The sequence below is a fragment of the Stegodyphus dumicola genome, chromosome 8 (assembly GCF_044657685.1).
Source record: "Stegodyphus dumicola isolate Sdum_Otavi_A_Nest chromosome 8, ASM4465768v1".
NCBI lineage: Eukaryota > Metazoa > Arthropoda > Arachnida > Araneae > Eresidae > Stegodyphus > Stegodyphus dumicola.
In genome coordinates this window covers 24,072,771-24,092,615 of record NC_140775.1, presented here as the reverse complement: position 1 = coordinate 24,092,615, position 19,845 = coordinate 24,072,771, and the positions used below count along the sequence as shown (strand labels likewise).

The following is a 19,845-nucleotide window of genomic DNA, read 5'->3' as shown; positions in this document are numbered from 1 at the left end:
ATTTCAGAGCAAGGATTTTTCTACATCTTAATGAAATAACTTCATCAGATTTAAATTTTCTATTTCTAAAGGTTAATCCTTTTTGTTTTGTCTTACAGTTCCAATGACATCTATTTGGTAAGTCAAATGGATAGCACATAATTCTAGTGAAGTATAATAATTACCTAAGGTGATACAGTATTGTTACCATTCTCTTCTGCCTTTCAGTTTTCTTTTACCAACAATATTACATGATTGCTCAGCATAACAATTAGTCTTTTTTACAATTATATCCACTACTTCATCATTTATAAAATTCTCATAATATTGTAAAATGCCTGAACTGCCTTGAAATGAAGTATTAAATTTAGGCAATGATCTGAACTGAAAATGAGGAAGACAAACATTTAAGACATCAGACAATGGAAAGAAAGCAAGTTCATTTTTTTGCCAATTACATCAATAAATAACACAGAAATAATAAAAGTAGGGAAAATATAAAGTAGGGAAATTAAATAAATCATCTACTGAGTGATTAAACAGAAATTTAATTTATTGCAACATACAGATCAAATATTTACATAATTACACAGCTATTCATATAATCTGCATCCTTATTGTAAAAGAAAAAATTTTGTTAAAAAAAAATGAAAGCCATTGTGAAGACAAAAACTGTCTTGCAGCTTTGCATATCACCAACTTTTCCACAATATATCACACTGTTAAAAAAAAATCAAATAAAATGATTTAAAAAGAAGCTTTATCTATATAGCAAGAATCAGCTAAAGATATCCATCAAGATATCTTTGCATACATCTATCCTTACAGATATCGAGAATAAGCTAAATATACATCAGTTTTCTTCACAACATACTGAGTAACATTTAGAAAAGCATGAATTGTGCAGAAAATCACACGCAGAATTTGTTATTTTGTACATTTTAACACACCTTAAGCAGGTGTACATATCTTAAACACTCATATAGTTGGCAATTATTTGCAATCGGTGCATAAGATTACTTCTGCTTCTTGGAGAAACCATCAACAATTAAAATGTTAAAAAAATTAAACTATTTCTCAAACATAAAAAATTTAATATTTTGAGTGATATCTTTCAAAACACTTTCCTTTGTGCAAAGGTACATTGCAAAATTGATAGATATAATGTGCATTTTCTTGACAGCGTACATACAACATAGTCACAAAGTATTTTTATTTTTCCTAATTTCCATGATGGATTTTTCCTAATGCTAATGTGTGTTTCCTCATGTCCATGGAAAGTCTCCTTGGAGAATTGAACTGTGTTGCATTCTTTCTTTCTTTTTTTTTTTTTTTTTTTTTCAATGCCAGATGTTGATGGTGTACATAGCATTGATGGACACCTGCAGGAAACAGGTATACTGTCCTATAGGCAAAAAGAAACCAAAGCATCCCAGCTCAGCTGGTGATAAATGAGTTTCTTGCTGCTAGAGGATAGCAGATCTCCCCAAAACTATAGCCAGACATTTGGGAGAAGAAGGACTATACGCTCGTAGATCTGTTGTGAATGTTCCATTGTTCAAATAGCACTGGACCACCCATTTGCAATGGTGTGAGCATTGCACTTGGACTGGGCTTGCATAATATTCTCAGATGAAAGTAGTTTCAGTCTGTTCTATTCTATCATGGTCATTTTTAGGAATTTACTGTAAAATATGTCCTGGTAAAAAATCATTTGTCTTCAAAAATCCTAGCAATAATTCAGAGAAAATGAATTTTGTCGTCTCCTGTGCTTTGATAACAATCTGCACAAAATTAATTTAGTCATTTCCTGTGCTTTAATAAAAAAATATGCATAAAATGATTTTAGTCATTTTCTGCATAAGATGTGTTATGATCAAACTACTGTAAAATTACAATGCTGAATTTGGCCTTAATATAACTAGAACTTCATACTATTAATATCACATACTATTATGATCACTACAGTCTTTAAACATTGTACTGTTACAGAGTAATCACAAAAGTCTTAAAACTGTACTTCGGAAAAAACACATAATACACAATTTTTAATTAATTTCATAGAATTTCAAGCCATTCATAAAATACTTATGGCAATAAGAAAAAAGATGTTTTAGAACACTAGCAATAAATAATGGGTACTGTAAACTAAAGTAATGATTACCTGAAACACATCTTCAAATACTAGACTGTTATCTACAATTTCTTGTGTGATGCCTGTTAGCTGAAAATTAAAAACATCAAAATCAATAGCTAATTCATATGCATAATGCAATATTAAATGTTTAATGAACAATGTCATATATAATATAATAGTTTCCATTCATTAAGAGTTAATTACCTTACATATGTTTCATTACATTTTTTGCGATGGAAGAAGGGGAGAAAGAGTTCTTCCAAAACAATTAAAATGATTTTTTAGAATCCACAAGTATGGTCTTTCAAGCTTTGACAATTGAATTTTCTGACAAAACACAAAAGTGTTCATATCAAAACAAATAAAGGCTTAAAAGAAATTAATTTATGTTTTTCAATATCATTTTGCACAGTTATCTACCACTTTGGTCCTTCAACATTTTAAAAAATAATTAAATAAGTGCTAATTAATATTTTTCTTCGCTAACAACTGAAACAACTTGTAATGATTGGGTACAATTGTGAGGTTACATGATACTTACTGCATTATTGAACTCAAAACATTTATTACAATTACAAGAAGCTCTTTACATATGTATACTCATGTATAGCATAGACAGCTATTGAAGTGAATTATAGACCTCGTAGTGCGAGGAGTATGCTAACGAGAGACTCTCTAGTCGAGAGTTCAGGAGCATTCTAGGTCTCTCTAGTCAAGAGTTCAGGAGCCTTCTTATGTGTTACTCGAATGGCAAATTTTCAAACTGAATTAGCTCCTACGCAATCTTTTTGTAATAGCCATCAGTGCTAGCAAGAGCGTACAGCTCTGATCTTTAAGGTCCCTGTGCCTTTCTGAATAATTGATGAATAAGCTTTTATAATTGATTACAGTCCATCATTCTTTCGACAGATCTCACTTTCTAACATTCGGTTCTTAACGACCTGGAGAGCGGATTAAAATGATGTTAGCATATCTTAAAAGACAGAAAGCTTCTTTGAAAACGAAAATCACACAAGTAGAAACTTTTATCTTGGACGTGCCACCTTCAGCAGTGGAAATAAGTATTAAATTGAATTGCATTTGCATGAGGAAATCCACTAAGAAGATCTGCGGAACCAATTTTATCGAGAAGCTAAAGACGAAGAGTTACAAGAAATAGATGAGGATCTTGCAGATATGGACTCAAGAATAGACAAAAATGAGGTAAGTCTTTTAAACCTCATTTCTTCATTATCAGAATTATCAGATGGTACATTAAATGCAGAGAAAGCGGTTAATACAGCAAGGTCGAAATTAGTCAAAATTCTATTGCCACAAATACCGTTACCAGAATTTTCCGGTCATTATGAAGATTTTAATGCGTTTAAAATTGCATTTCAAAATCTTATTTCTAATAATCCTCATTTATCAAACTTTCAAAAGGTTCTTTTTATTTACGTGCACCTTTAAAAGACAAAGCAAATCAAATTGAAATAACAGATGACACTTACGAATCTTTGATGAAACATAATTGAAAATAAATCATCTTAGATTGTGCCACATTTTAGTGAAATATCATTTAATGATCGTCCATTTGTTGTTTTACAGCTAGCATTAAAAACCACCCAAAGTTTAGTGCTACTCTTTTCCGGTATATAAACCCCATGGTGAGGTAAGTAATAGGCCGCCTAAGTTTCAGTTTCAATTTCCGTCATGTGATTTAGCTGTTCATATTCTTTGAAAAATTGAGTATACAGCTTCTTCATTTGTGGTTGGCGTTCCAAACAATTCCAAACAATCCACAAAGTGATCTAAGCGTTTTGACGCGATTTCCTTAGAACTTCCAGGTGTTATATTTTCTTTATCATCAGTTTTTACAGGCATCTTTACTACATAATGTCCATACGATTTTCTGCTATGGGTTTTTGCGTAATGTTCTTCACAGAATTGCAGTTCCTTACTAGGTGGGAGTTTATCATCTTCTATGCTGCATTTTAGAAAGCATGTATATGCATTTACTGCGAACATTGAAAAGATGTATTGCCAAATTGAAATCGATCCTTCTCAACTTGATCTCCAAAGAATTCTGTGGAAGACAGGCATAAATGAACCTAGCAGATGTTATGCGCTTAAGACTGTAATGTATGGAACTGTGTGTGCTCCTTATTTGGCAACCAGAACTTTATATCAACTAGCTTATGATAAGGCGGAAAGCTCCCCCCCTTTGCGTCTTCTGTTACTTTAACTGACTTTTACATGGATGACATCCTCTCTGGAGGATCAGAGCTAAGTCAAGTAGCAAAATTGTTTTCTGAGTTGACAACGATGTTACAACGAGGAAAGATGAATTTACACAAGTGATGTTTTAATAAACCAAAACTCTACGCTGATATCTCTACGGAGCAGAATTTTGCTTTTCCTTTCCAGGATGATAAAAGAACTGTCAAGGCTTTAGGTATCAAATGAAATACAGCAGATGATGCCTTTTCCTATAACGTCACCCTCAGTTCCCTTCTTACTTATACGAAAAGGGAAGTCTTATCAGATATCGTCCGCATATACAATCCTTTGGGCTTAATTGGGCCAGTAATCACAAGAGCTAAAACCTTCATGCAATCGTTATGGCTTGTCAACATTGATTGGCATGAGCATCTTCCTGAATCTTTAGCTAAGGAATGGACACATTTTGTTTCTGCACTTACCAAAATCGAGAAGCTTTGCATTCCTAGAGTGCTGTGAACCCGAATACTACAATTGTGCTCCAAGTGTTTGCTGACGCTTCTGAAATAGCATTTAGAGCGGTTCTGTAGCTTCAATCAATATCTAGTGAAAAGTGCTCTGGCCAACTGTTGTATAGTAAATCCAGAGTATCACCATTAATTCTTTGGGGCACAGTGTGTCCGGTCTGGACACACCTAAAAATTTCCTTCTGTTCACACGGAAAAATTGAATGAAAAAGGATTTATAGGTTAGTATAGGTTACTCTGAACCTTCTTTATTTATAGTAGACGGCAGCTCAACACAAACCAGTTCATATATTTTAGCCATGTTTAGTTTTTTAAAACCCTCATTTTTCAAAGAAATCTTCCAGATTTTTTTTAGGGTATAAAGAGAATTGTTTGAAAAGAAATTTCAAGGTTATTTTTTTGGCTGTATGCTAATCTCCTTATTCTAAATTAGTTTTAAATTTTTACCTTGAAATCTTGCCTAAAATCAAACGGCAAACCCTAGGTGTGCCCAAACCGGGCTCACCGATCAAGGACAACTGAGAGTCTGTATTCTTTGTTTCTCTGGATCTCATCGGTCAGTTCATTGACAACAATGCTCGTTTCAGCACTCTTTTCGAAGCTCTATTCAATCAGTGTGCGCACTTTGGGCACACCAACAGAATTAAAACGATAAGTGCTATCTTCACAAAATTTTACTTGTGTACTCCTCTGGGCCTGCCTACCTTTTTTTTACTTCCTTGTATGAAGTAAAAAGGAAGTATTGTAATCACGAAAAGTTTCAGGCAGCATATTTCAACGAAAATATCCATTTTGGCCGCTATTGAATGCAATTTAACCATGTTTTTTCATGATATCTGTACGTAAGGACAGAATAAAAGACTCGTTTCCTCAAAAAAAAATTATAAAACTGCTTTAAAATTAATCCTGAAGAGAATTTTTCGTGGCGTCTGGACGAACGTATGTACGTACGTGCATACATACATACATACGTATTTCGCATAACTAAAAAACGAGTAGCCTCAGAATGTTGAAATGTTGTATATAGCACTGCTATAATATGTAAATGTGCACCTCGTATTTTGGTTGCAATTGGTCGCACCAAACATATATAAATATATTTATATATATATCCGCTCTGCTACCCGGCTCAGTGATCTCAGTTTCTTTACTCTTATATGTTTGTAAATTTTACATTTTTTGCTTTAAAAATGATTGAATTATGTTGTTTTTATCTTCCGGTTAAGGCTTTTATGCCTTTAGTAAAACTGTATGCAATATTTTTAGAATTATCAACAATTTTAAAGTTGTTTAAGTGCCGCTAAGCCTTTTTTTATGGCGGCCATTTATTGTTTACATTTGATACAGCAGACTAGTGGATTTGTTGCCAATCTAGAGAGACTTAGCTTCGCAACAACAAAGATAACGCCTTCATTTATTATTGCCATTTAAATCATGCTTAATCCTTTCTGGAATTTTTTCGAGGAAATAAGTGTTTAAGATTTACCTCGCAATTTTTAATATAGACATTTTGAGTTTTTATGTATTTTTGCCTTCTCGCGAAGTGAGAACTGAATTAATTGAATGAGAAATACTCAATCGTCTGTGAAAAACTGTTTTTTTTTGTTTTATTTGCTTAATTTCTTTTATACATCATTCTAGCTTTATTATAGTATTTGAATAGAACATGTGGCAACGATTAGATAATTCTATTCTTGAAATGATATAAATGTTTTGCATTATGAGTTATAATATGAACGAAATATAATACTGCTAAGTGAATCTAGCGCCAGAGTGTCACTATGGTAAACAAATACTAGAGTGAATTTTAAAGAATGCATTTATTCTATTGTGGTTTATGCGCTGTCGGCGAAGTAGATTTAATTCATCCAATAAGTTTTAATGAAATGCAAGAAAAAAATGCATATAATTTAATATTCCGTACAAGGAAGTCATGTGGTGTACACATTAGATTTTTTTTTTATCAAAATTCCAACTTTAAAAGGTAGCGTGCCGGAAAGGGTTAAAGAAAATCTCTGTACCAAGACTCGAACTGTGTGCATGTCTCCTTCTAGCACAACTGGTGAAGAAGGTTTTCTCCGCGCTGAAATTAGATATCAGTGAAGTATTCCTGTGGTCAGGCTCAATGATCGCATTAGCCTGGATTGCCACATCTCCTCATTCACTCAAAACGTTTGTAGGTAACAGAGTAACCAAAATAGAAGATCTCACGGAAAACTTTATATGGAAACAAATTTCCTCAAAAGACAATCCAGCGAATTTAATTTCCCGAAGTCTAAATCCAGAAGAAATAGCATCAAATAACATGTGGTGGCACGAACCATTTTTTCTACTTAAGGAAGTGTGTGTACCTATGACTAAAACATTTGTGAGCCCTGCAGATGACCGATATCTAAATGAATTGAAAACTCCTGTGACTACGACTTTAGCTATTTCAACAAGTAATGATATGCTAAATGAACTTATGAACAGGACTAATAATTATATGAAACTCATTAGAATTTTAAGCTTTGTTTTTAGATTTATTTACAATGCCAGAGTAAGTTAAACAAGAGTAACAACAAGTTAAAATCTCTTAATTCCTTCTTGGATAAGAAAGTTTTAATATGTGTAGGAGGCCGTTTAAGTAGCTCCAACTTGAATTACAATCAAAAATATCCCATCGTCCTCCTACCAGACAGTCGATTCACAAAGCTCATAATGGAATACTTTTACAAAAGAGATTTACATGTAGGGCTGCAGTCTCTTTTACATAGTGTACGTCAGCTTTGGCCTATCAATGGCCGCAACTTAGCTTGAAAGGTGGTTCATGAATGCCTAACTTGCTTTAAAATGCATCCCACTGCAGTAACTCAATTAATGAGTAATCTTCCGGCTGAAAGAGTATCACCAAGCCTGCCATTTACCAATATGGGCATTGACCTTTGCGGTCCTTTTCAACTCAAATATAAGGGGCAGAAATAGGGCATTTTGCATATTTGTATTTTTATCTTTGGCTACTAAAGCTGTTCATTTTGAATTTCTGACAGACCTTACTTCTGAGTCTTTGATTGCCAGCTTAAAACGATATTTTGCCCAATGGGGTAAATGTTCAACCATTTTCTCAGACAATGCAATGAATTTTGTAGGGGCACATTCGGAATTACAACAGTTGGAAAAGTTAGTAAAACAGTCAGAATTTGGAGTAGTTAGCTATTTAGCTTCAGAAGACATTACTTGGAAGTTTCTTCCACCAGAGCCCCTAATTTTGGAGGACTCTGGGAGACAGGCATTAAATTGTTTAACTTTCTGAAGCCGGCTGGTACAGCAGTTGTATCAGGAGAATGACTTTCTCAGACGCCGGCATTGGTACAACTGTCATACCATCCATGCCCTCCCCATTTTAGAGAATCGCCTATCTGTAGATCTCTGGGTGGTCCATTGTCGCTGCTCAGAGTAGCCGCTGGCTACACATTATTTCCTTCTTCTTATCAGTTTGGCTACATTTTGGCAAAAACTGCAGGTTTCGTCTCGTGCCAATATACTTGAAAATCAAATAGAGGCCATCTCTTTTTCAATCTGTCTCATAATTTTAATGCTAATTTTTTTAGTACTGACTTTTGCTATGATTAAAACGTCAGCGATTTTGCACGCTCTTTAAGCTTACCATATTTAATGTTTTTTAATCATAACAAATAAGAATAGATTAATATTTCAGATTTAATGCTCTTCTAGAAAATAGGTAAAACCGCTTTTATTGTTTACTTCCTTTTCGTACTTATGAATAATAAGATTTTATTTTGACATTTTTGGGGGGAGAGCATAAAACCCTTAAGAACTGTTAACTCTTTCAAAGTGCTTCTATTATGTAAGCAATTTTGTCAAAGTGCTTCTATTTTCAAAGTGCTTCTATTATGTAAGCAATTCTATTATGTAAGCAATCAGGAGATAAATAAGAGACAATTGTATGCATAATAGTTTTTGTGATTTTCATTCATTCAGTTTTTGGCGCATCGTTTTTGGCCAAATGTAGTATTCAAAATTGGGGTGCACATTAGATTCGATGGCGCATTAGATTCGCATAAATACGGTAATGCTAATGCGCCATCGAATCTAATGCGCACCCCAATTTTGAATACATTTGGCCAAAAACGATGCGCATTAGATTCGCGTAAATACGGTATATTTTGTTAAATTTTGTTCTCGCTTTCTAATTTCTGATACGAAAATATGGGAATATAAATGAAGAGTGAAAACAAAGTTAAAAAATTCACAAATTATTTACGAGATTGATTAGAAATAGTGAGTGAAATATAAACATTGCATACATTTTGTTCTAAATAATTTGTGCACTAGATATGCATCCAGTACTGCATATTTATTTATGCACTATTTATTTAGAACTTCATTTAAATGAAAGCAAAATAATCATCAAAAAAATTGCAAATCTAGCAACCCCTCTACTATGGGACGTAAGCATCTGACAAACGTAAATTTTACTTCATCCATGGAGGGGGACTAACGACTTTTCTCATTAGGAAAATGTCAAAGAGGGGGCAAAACTGTTTCAGATTGCGCCAGTCTGAAGGCTATATTATGAGAATTTCGGCCCGGTTTTAGAAGGTTAAACACCATCTGAAACGAACAGTTGGCAATGCTAAGCTTACACTAGAAGAGTTTCTGACTGTTTCTATTCAAATTGAGAGAATTCTGAATTCACATCCTTTAACTCCATTATCCTCTGAAATTACAGATCACGAAGTCCTCACTCCTGGGCATTTTCTGATTGGGCACCCATTAAATGCCATGGCAGAACCTGACGTATAGCATCTAAAAAAAAATAGGCTGCCTTGTTGGCAAAAAACTACTAAGATGGTTCAGTCAATTTGGAAAAAGTGGCAGAGACTACCTTAACCATTTGCAGCAGAACAATAAATGGCAATTTGCCAAGACAAACGTAAACCTTGATGCCCTTGCTTTACTCAAGGAAGATAATCTGCCTCCTTGTAAATGGGCTACATGTCGTATACAGAAAGTTATAACCGGACCTGATAGAAAGGTTAGAGTAGTTATAGTGAGAACTTCTACAGGCACATTTAAAAGATGCATACCCAAAATATGTCGTGCTACCTATTGAATAATAATACTTATGTCTATTTGATGAACCTCATTAATGTAGAATCATATTATAATAGATATCATCAATTTTGTAACTGTATGAATGTTTATGCTATTTTATTCTATTATATCCCAGAATGCACTATGTCGTAATGGATAATCTCATTTTAATAGTATTATTATACCTTATTATGTTACAAGTGTTACCTTGTATTGAAATATAAATATTTCAATGCGAGGCGGGATGTTCCGTCCCATCCTATTGTTGTAACATTGATCTTACTACAGAGCGCTGCAATGCCCCCCAAACCAGCAGAACCTCTGTAGACCATGAACAAAGCGGTTGTTCCTTTGGGCTCCTATGCCATCTTTTTGTAATAGCCATCGGTACTATCAAGAGCGTACAGCTCTGATCCTTAAGGTCTCTGTGCCTTTCTATTGATGAATAAACTTTTATAATTGATTACAGTCCATCATTCTTTTGACGGATCTCGCTCTCTAACAAACGCAAAATGTCAAAACGAAATTAATAGCCCTTCTGGGCTAACAGAAGCATAGCTATGGTTTTCAGCGCCTGGGGACAACTGAAGATTTTGTGCCCCTTTCTGTCTGCCAAGAATGGAAAACATTGCATTCTAAAATTTTGTGACATCAATTTGGTGGCCCCTGGAGACAGATGATCCACCTTGTACTATGCCACTGTGAGCTAATGCCCTTTGGGCTAAAAAAATCTCCCCTTCATTACTAAATCAAGGAATGAAAAATATAATAATATAAATGCAAGGTGTGCCATGAATACAACTTTTCTCTGGACTGAGATTTTTGCATATCACTTTGAAACACCTGCTGGTGAGGCAAGTGACAACACTGGCCAATAACAATACATTGGTTGATGCTCATCAAAATCCCACTTTCACCCTTTCACCACTAACAGGATATATATGTCCCACTAAAAGCTCAAAAATTACTGCTGGGTTAAGAAGTACTTAGAATCTCCTGAATGTTGGGAATCATCTTCCAATAACTGAAAAATCAAGATGCCGCTGTGCTCGTTGTACACAAATGAACATAGAGAAAGAACAAATAGGAGTTGCCCAATGTGTAATGTTTGGTTATGCAAAGAAAGCAATACCTTGTACCATATGACGTAAAGTATATTTCATATAATAAAGTTTTCCAGAAGAATAGGTGCACTTATAGTAAGTCAATCGCTACACGTGGGACATATGACATATGTATCCCACCATTAACTACAATTAGGACATATGTGTCCCAGACTTTGGTTTGAACCGTTTGCCAAATCCCAAATGCTAAATTTACCTTATGTATGATACATTTTATTCACTTTCATAAAAAACAGGATAATTTTTTTCAATTCACAGTCAAAGGGTTAAGTGGTTGGGGTAGGGAAAACGGTCAATCCTAGGCATTTTGCCACATGCTGCACTATTTGCAGGTCATAAATTCTGCTGCCCAATACCTATCTAAGTTTTAAAAATTTCAGGCCTTTAAATTCTACAGCTCAATGCCTCTCCTAAATTCATAAAATTCAGCCATTCTTAATTTTTGAAGTACTTGGACCTGTTCTTGCCCTAAGAGGAGGAAGGATAACATTTTTCAGTCTGACCTACAGAATACAACCCAATGTTAACATATCTACATGGCATCTTACTAGATTTAATTTGATCAAAATCAGGAATCACCAAAGTCCTGAAAACTGCAGATCTCAGAATTTATACTGTATAAATCAAAGGAACTGGAAAAACCTGGCTGTCATCTTTTCATAGTGAACCACAAATTCCTTTTAGTTGATCCAACAATGGCTGCTTACGTACAAAATGTTGAAAAGCTGTAAGGCTCCACTAAGTGACAAAAATTAAAATCAATACAGCATGGATCATCATCATCGAGTCTTACTTTACTGAGTTTATGTGATGAAAGTCCTTGAGACTAGAAAATACTTTTTTATGCCATAATGAAAGAAGTCACAGAAATATGGCAACTACAAACTATGTGTCACAAGTAAACACAAACTTGGTGATGGCACCATTTAAACTATAGAGGTCATAATAGTAAGGATGTATCCAGATAAATTTAGAAAATAATCTAGTTATTTAATGCTACATATTAAAAAATAAATACCATTTTCCAACTTACTTCTATACAAAATTTGGAAAGCTGGGGATTGATGACAGGTCGAACATAAGAATGAAATTCAGACTCAGTTTCAAAGGTTTTTGCATTCACCTTCAGTACTGGAAATTCTATGATTTCCTAAAAAAAGTATAGGTCAGTATTCAAAATGCAAAAATAAATTGAACATTAAATTTACTGTTAAGAATATTCTTCAGCAATAAACATCTATTATCTCATAAATAATACATTGGTACCTAAACCTAAAATATTAGTAATGCTTGCAAATGTTTACCAACATTTATATGTATCGATACCTATAAAATGAAAACTTTTGAGTCGGTCCTTGATGATGCTGATGATGGAAAACAATTTTCAATCATATGCAGTCTTGGTCATCTGGCATGTACCTTTATTATATGCATCATTTGTAAATAAAATACAACAAAGCAATACACAAACATATTTTACATTATTGGTTGGCAAAAATAGAAAGCGGGAAGACAGCATCTCAATAGATGCCCTCTCCCCACAATTATGCAGACATTAAAAAAAGGGGGGAGAGAAGAGTGTGAAGAATATGATACTAATACTATATGAAGAATACCAAAGTTGTGATACTACTTTTCCTCTATTCACTGGTTAAAAATTTTGGTTTGCAATTTTTTCATTATTGTTGGATAAAAACTTCAGTTTCAATTTAAGTTACAATAGCACATTGAATAAGGATTACTGGAGGAGCTAAAGCAATAAGAATCAATATAATATTCAGAAATTTTCAGAACTAGTTTCGAAGGTTTAAGTATAGAAGCTTCTTCTTCAGCTGCAGAAAAGAAAATGATGAAAGTCAAGTTATCTTGGAATTGAGATATCGTTAACTAGAACTGAATGATTTCCATGAACCTGAAACATATCTAGAAAATCTAATTCACCAATGGAAGATTTTTAAAATAATTTTGGCTGCAGAACAGTGGAAAACGTGGTTTTCTGACCAATTGTTGGGCAAAGATTTACGCGTTTCTTTTTTTCCTAACATATGTCTCATGTTTCTTAGCATGAAATGTTACGGCTTTGTTAGTTTGATTAATGTAAATTAAAGTACAGGTACTTTTCCATTTTGCCGGTGCAGGTGATAAAGTCGCCAGTAATGGTAAAATTGATGCCAAACAGATTATCCTCGCTGGTAACCTTTTACACCTCATTTTCAAAAAACATAGTCAGAGCCATTTCTTATCAGATTAATTGTTTCTTTCAATACTGGTATACAATTACATAGAATTTTTACTAGATAGTTCAATTTTCTTCTCTAAGGCCATTCACAGTAATTAAGTCGATTAGGATGCAATCACACCGCTCACCTGAAGGCAAAAATATCGAACAGGCAAATTCAAGGGTTAAATTCATCAATTCTAATGAGAATGCATTAGCGAAGTAAAGCACTGCGGTTTTACATAATTTCTGAGTAAACTATTTGTACGAATTGAAATAATTCTTGCATTTAAACTTGTATTCCAAATTAAGATTTAACTTGAAATTAATGTAGATAATTACTGAGAGAATTAGATTTTTGTAGCGTAGTTTACGTGAGATGAGATTACATGGGCTCCCGTGATATGAACCGGCGAATCAGGATGTTGTACCATGAAAGGATAGTAAATTCTTAAATTAAAATCTTTTTACAACTTTATTGTCTTTATTTATTGGCTTTCTTACAAAATTTTAAACGACATTAAAATGTTTATACCTTCAAAACAAAAAATTCTTTAAACTAACATTTATCAACATTTTTTATGTGTATACTGTGTGTTGTCACCAATAGAGTCTGCTTGGCGAGATTTCCGCTGGCGAAACGGAAAAATACCCAGGATTCTTATAATCTCTTAAAAACAGAAGGGTGCTTTTTGATATGCTGAGATGAAAATTGTTTACTTGTTTGATAAATAATGCTGGGTGAAAAGCTTAAGTTAATAGCAGCTGCTTTTAACCCCTTCGCCCTGAATGTCACGTCTACGTGCCAGCAACGAACACACTCAGCTTCTGGCCGACACGCAGGCATGCCAGAGCATTTTCCCGTTCACTACCAACTGTCACATATTTGTGCCAGTGTCCTAGAACGTTTGAAAAACTATAATTTCTGCCACAAGATGGCACTGTATGTCCATATGGTTTCAGATACATGTACATTAGACCTTCTACTCGAAATGAGAGAAGCATGACTCACATACACATGTTTTTGATTATATAAACAAATGGAGAAATAAATGTTTCCGAATGGCGTGATTTATGACGTCTCTTTAAATCGCACTTTATTCGCACGTGGTAGTTCTTTACTGTAAGTAGAGAAGTTTTATTTGCACTAAAGCGTTGGGTATTTCGGTTTGCAGTTCAGTTTTTAGAAAATAATTAGATCTTGTTAGACGTGAATTCTTTCTGTTTTTACTGTTGCAATGTCGAAGCGTCGAAAATGTTTAACAGAGCATGAAATAGCAGAAATGATGCAAAATATTTCAGATATTGATTCTGAAATTCTGATATTGATTCTGAAAGAGTAACTGAAAGACATTTTCCAAAACTTTGTTCAGAAGAGACTGATAAGAAAATGAGACGACGATGCTTCGTTCATTCACATTCGCGGAAAAATCCTCCAAAACGACAAATGAGTTATTACGAGTGCAAGGAATGTAACGTAGGACTGTGTGTAGATCCCTGTTTTCAATTTTTTCATACGAAAAGAGAATTTTAAGTAATATATTTAGTTTTCAGGTGTATAATGTTAAAAGTCATAAAATGGTGAGTAATGAAAATAAAATGTATAAAATATGCATTTAAACAAGAAATAAGGTAATTAAAGTATATAGTATAAAAATATCTATAAAGCAAAAGCCGTTTAAATACTCTATACAGCATTAAATACTCTATACAGATTTTTGCCGCTACACAAAGCCAAAATAACAAGACAATGAATTGCACAAACTCGGTATCCATGTACACATCGTCCTATTTTCACTTAAAAAAATATCCCAGAATTGCACAAAAATGGCATTGCGCACTCCCTTGACTTTATTTATGTACATATCAACCTATTTTCACTTAAAAAAAAAATCAGAGAATTGCACAAACTAGGCTTTGCACACTCCCTTGAGTTTGTCCATGTACACATCGATATATTTTCACTTAAAAAGTCAACGGAGCACTTAATTCTACAGTAGAGGTGAAGAAAAAATACATAATCTCAAAAAACCACATTTTAAACCAAACAATAAAATAACATAAAAAAGGATTATGCATTTAAGCATTACATGGTAAAAGTATAGTTTAGGTTACCCCTTGGCGAAACCTGCCGATTTTTGGCGGTACATGGATACCAATTTTGTGCAATTCTTTGACTCATTATTTTGTCTTGTGAAGCGGTGCGATTTTTGCGCCAAAAATCACCACTACACAAAGCCAAAATAGCAAAACAAACAATTGCACAAATTCGGTATTCATGTACACATCGACTTATTTTCACTTAAAAAAAAAACCCCGAATTGCAGAAAAATGGCATTGCGCACTCCTTTGACTTTATCCATATACACGTCGACCTATTTTCACTTAAAAAAAATCTCCGAATTGCAAAAAAAATGGCATTGCGCACTCTTTTAACTTTATCCATGTACACGTCGACCTATTTTCACTTAAAAAAAAATTCCCAGAATTGCACAAACTTCCATTGCGCACTCCCTTTACTTTGTCCATGTACACATTGATATATTTTCACTTAAAAAGTCAAAGGAGCACCAAAGTCTACCATATAAGCAAACAAAAAATACGTAATCTCAATAAAATACCTTTTAAACCAAACAATAAAATAACATAAAAAAGGGAAAACATGTTATACATTTAAGCATTCACTTACCATGATTTTCGAATTCACTTTGTACACCCAGAGCCACGTAAAAATCAAAATATCAATCATACTCAAATGACTTTTTTCAAACCAGGTACTCTTTCTGATTGAACACTTCACATAGTGACCATCTGAACCTTTCTTCCTACAAACCCATTTAAATGGTTTTAACACACACCACAAAAATGCTTACAAAACATCCCATGATTCAAAATTTCCCAGAATCATGCACCTGATTACATCACAATAGGGTTTCCATAACATTCAACTACTCAGGCTACCATAAATGAAACAACAACTTGGCGATAAATCAAACAACAACTTTGCCATAATACAAGGGGTACCTTAAAGTCTACTCTATCCCATTACACAAACAAATATCCACTTACATCTGTGGCAAATATCCACTTACCTCTACAAAATTCTTTAACAGCATCCAAAAACTTCCTAGAATTATCTGAACTAGAATCCGTATATCAACGTCGCCACATAAATTCACAAAAATAAGAATAAAAAATATCCTACGCATTCCGGAGTGTCCCCAAAATGGCTACTACATAAACCTTCATTTACACACCAGTCAATTAATGCACTTTTCCCCTTTCATTCCAAATTGTACAGAAGCTTCAAATTAATCTTACTACATTCAGCCATTCTACTGTCTAAACAATGACACAAGCAATGTACTTCCTAAACAACACACACCACAAAAGTTCTTGCAAAACATTCCACGATTCAAAATTTCCCAGAGTAATGCAAACAATTACATCATAATAGGGTTTCCATAACATTCAGCTACTCCGGTTTCCATAAATGAAACAACAACTTGGCAATAAACGAAACAACTTTGCGATAAATGAAACAACAACTTCGTGACAATACAAGGGCTACCCTAAAGTCAACCACTAAATGTGTTTGTTTCAGACAGAGTTTGGTGATGGAAATTAACTCATCAGTTTCGATACAGAAGAAATGAAATTCTTGAAGTCTCATTTCTAGACATTCTAAATGCAATATGGCTCCCATTTTTAACACATTCTTTGAAATTTACATCTTAAGACATACGATGGATGCTAGAGAGGCAAGCGACAATATCCTAGCATAAAGCAAGCAAAGCAGAAGAATGAATATGCATTCAGCAGAAGCCTCCAAGAGTGTTAAAAGTTTTGATTTGCAACTGAAATCTTTCACCTGATTACCTATAAAATACCTGCATTGCTGCATATTGGATGAGATGGCACGAAACAGATTGATTCTGAAATGATGCACTTTGGACTGATATGTTATATATTACAAATATTAGCCATATTTTTAGGACAGAAAGAAAAATTAAAATAAGGAATAAATGAACTATGCAATTAAAATCAGAAACTTGCTTTACATATTTTATGTCATACATATATATATTTTTACAAATATTTACTGGGAAGCACTTCCGCAGAGAACCCGGTAAATGTAAACATCGCCAACTTTGGCGATAATAGTTCAAACCTGGTAACCCAGCGGATTTATCGTATTCGCTTGTTCGAAGTTGGCAACCATATCTCTTGTGTTCATTTTGTTGAATTATCACTGTCGTTGTTCTCATTTGCAGATTTATATTATTCTTCTCTTATTTATTATTATTTTTTCTGAATTTTTTAACAACGAATAGATAGAAATATTTTCGTAGATAGATGCCGGTTCTCGTTTCGGGATGAAAGGAAGAAAATACGGCGGGAGGGGTGAATGCTCATTTGTAACACGGCTGTTCACGTTGTGTTCTTAATTATTAACAGCTCTAAGAACCAGCAATTTAAATAACTAAGTAATGCTCTTATTTATATTATTGGTTATTGTCATCTAAAATTACGAGAATAAATCAATTTTCTGGCGTAAAATTTTAACAAGATAATATATTGTTAATGCTTTTCTAACAATAACCTTTCAGAGGATGGCAGGTGTGACATAAATAGATGATTAAATTGAAATACAAAATATTATTGATTATCTAAGATGACAGAATAGTTTGATGCATCACCATGGTCATCAAAATTAGCAAAACATTGCTGGTGTAAGGAATATATTGTTGTGTTAACTGGAATTTAAGACAAATTTTTTTCGTTTATCACGTTTAACCGGTTAATTTCAGTACATTAATACTAATTTATATTTTTCAAATGAATTTTTATTTCCGTTATAAATGCTTATATATTGTCTTATGCTTAATATATTCTTTTCTGCGCTAACTTGAATTTAATACAAATTTATTTAGTATATCACGTTTAACCAGTTAGTTTTACATCTACATGCTTATTATCTGTGAATTTTTACTACCATATGCTTAATATATTGTTTTGTCTGCTAACTTGAATTTAAATGCACTACAAATCATGTTTACAAAATATCACGTTTGCGGCTCGGCTCATCGCCGATGAACCGCGAGCTTGGCGAGTAAAAATGCAACGGCGCCAACGGGTTCTCTGCGGATGAAAATGTCCTAGAATGATGGGCTGACACAACTTTTTTACAGTATTTCAAATACACACTTAAAAAAACTACTTCCTAACCTAAAAAATGTTTAAATTATTTAAAATACCAATTTTCCAACAAATTTATCATTCTAATCACGACAGAAAATGACTTCAGCAAACTTTCATGTTTTTAAATTACATTTTGTAGTTTAATATTAAAATACAGGTGTAACATAACAATTGCGAAATAATTTGATTAGTTCAAAAAACTCATTCATACCTGAGGTACTGCATTCACAGGGGAGTCACAAGTAGCTTCAAAATCTAAAACTAAAAAGTAATCGTATTTCTGTTGCTTTATTTCATTTAACTTAGGTGGCAATTTTAAAAAAGATGGAACGGATGGAATTTCGACACATTCCGCAGTATCAGAATAAGCACTTCTTAAATATTTCATAGGCATACCTATTCGATGCAGAGGGTGCCTTACATTCGATATCAGTCTGTATAAGCAATTCATATTACGATTCGTACGAACACAAACTTTTTTTTTTTTTTTTTTTTCCAAGGCAAATTAGTTATAATGTAGTTTAAGGTCTTTCTGCCCGCTCACAAAGAACATCAAGATAAATTCAAAGAAAATGTTCAGATAGTAGCAGAAATTAACTGAAATTTAGGGTGTGGGCGGGAGGAGATTTAATGAATTTCTCATTTTAACGAATATTTATTTCCTAATGATCGTAATGTGAAAAACAGTTTTAATCATCACCTATGATTGATATCAACTTGTCTTGTGACATTACTTAGCTATCAGGAGCACATTTTTGTGCATTTTTAAAAGCGATTTCAAATTATGAGGTATAAGTTCAACTTAATGTAGATTAGGGGTGCTGAAAGATTTATTATCTAGGATGCTACACTTCTTTTTCATGCTCAGCAATATTAAGCATGTGACAACATACGAAGAAAAGCTTTCAGTTGGGTTTCTGTAGAATGGAGATGCTGCCATATCATCAAAATTAAGATGCGAAAAATACCCCCTTTGCCAATTTAAAAAAACTTAACTTTAAATGAAAAGCAGAAGGTCTACAACTCAACCAGCAATCTAAAACAACTCAACTCGTGACGTCATTGCTCACGCCTCCTTGGTGTGATGTCATTAATGACGTTGCATGATGTACCTGTGACGTCATTGGCCACGCCCTCTCAGCTCCACATCTCCACTTGTCGCAGAACTGTCATTATTATACTACTGTGATTCTTCAAAAGTTCCCGACTGCCAAACTAAATTTTATCATCACATGTATATTTATATCTCGTGTGCAATGTATGTATTTGTTCACCACTTGAGAACCTATTGATTCAAAATTACCTTTATTACATAGATTCATTTAGACAGCTTTGAGGCTTGAATTTATAGTGCGTGAATGT

At 33.6% G+C, this 19,845-nt stretch overlaps 1 protein-coding gene across 2 annotated transcripts in view; it reads right to left on the bottom strand.

Annotated features, from left to right (window-relative positions):
- Window positions 1-18,990, bottom strand: part of LOC118197116 (ERI1 exoribonuclease 3-like) — a 44,020-nt gene extending 25,030 nt beyond the window's left edge. For both annotated transcript variants that reach the window (XM_085821670.1, XM_085821669.1), the window contains exons 1-3: window positions 18,695-18,990; window positions 12,097-12,213; window positions 2,144-2,203 (exon numbers count right to left, since the gene is read on the bottom strand). In XM_085821670.1, coding sequence (XP_085677796.1) covers window positions 2,144-2,203; window positions 12,097-12,213; window positions 18,695-18,934 — 417 coding nt within the window. In that variant the 5' untranslated portion in view covers window positions 18,935-18,990. The remainder of the gene's footprint in view (window positions 1-2,143; window positions 2,204-12,096; window positions 12,214-18,694) is intronic.
- Window positions 18,991-19,845: the final 855 nt, after the last annotated feature.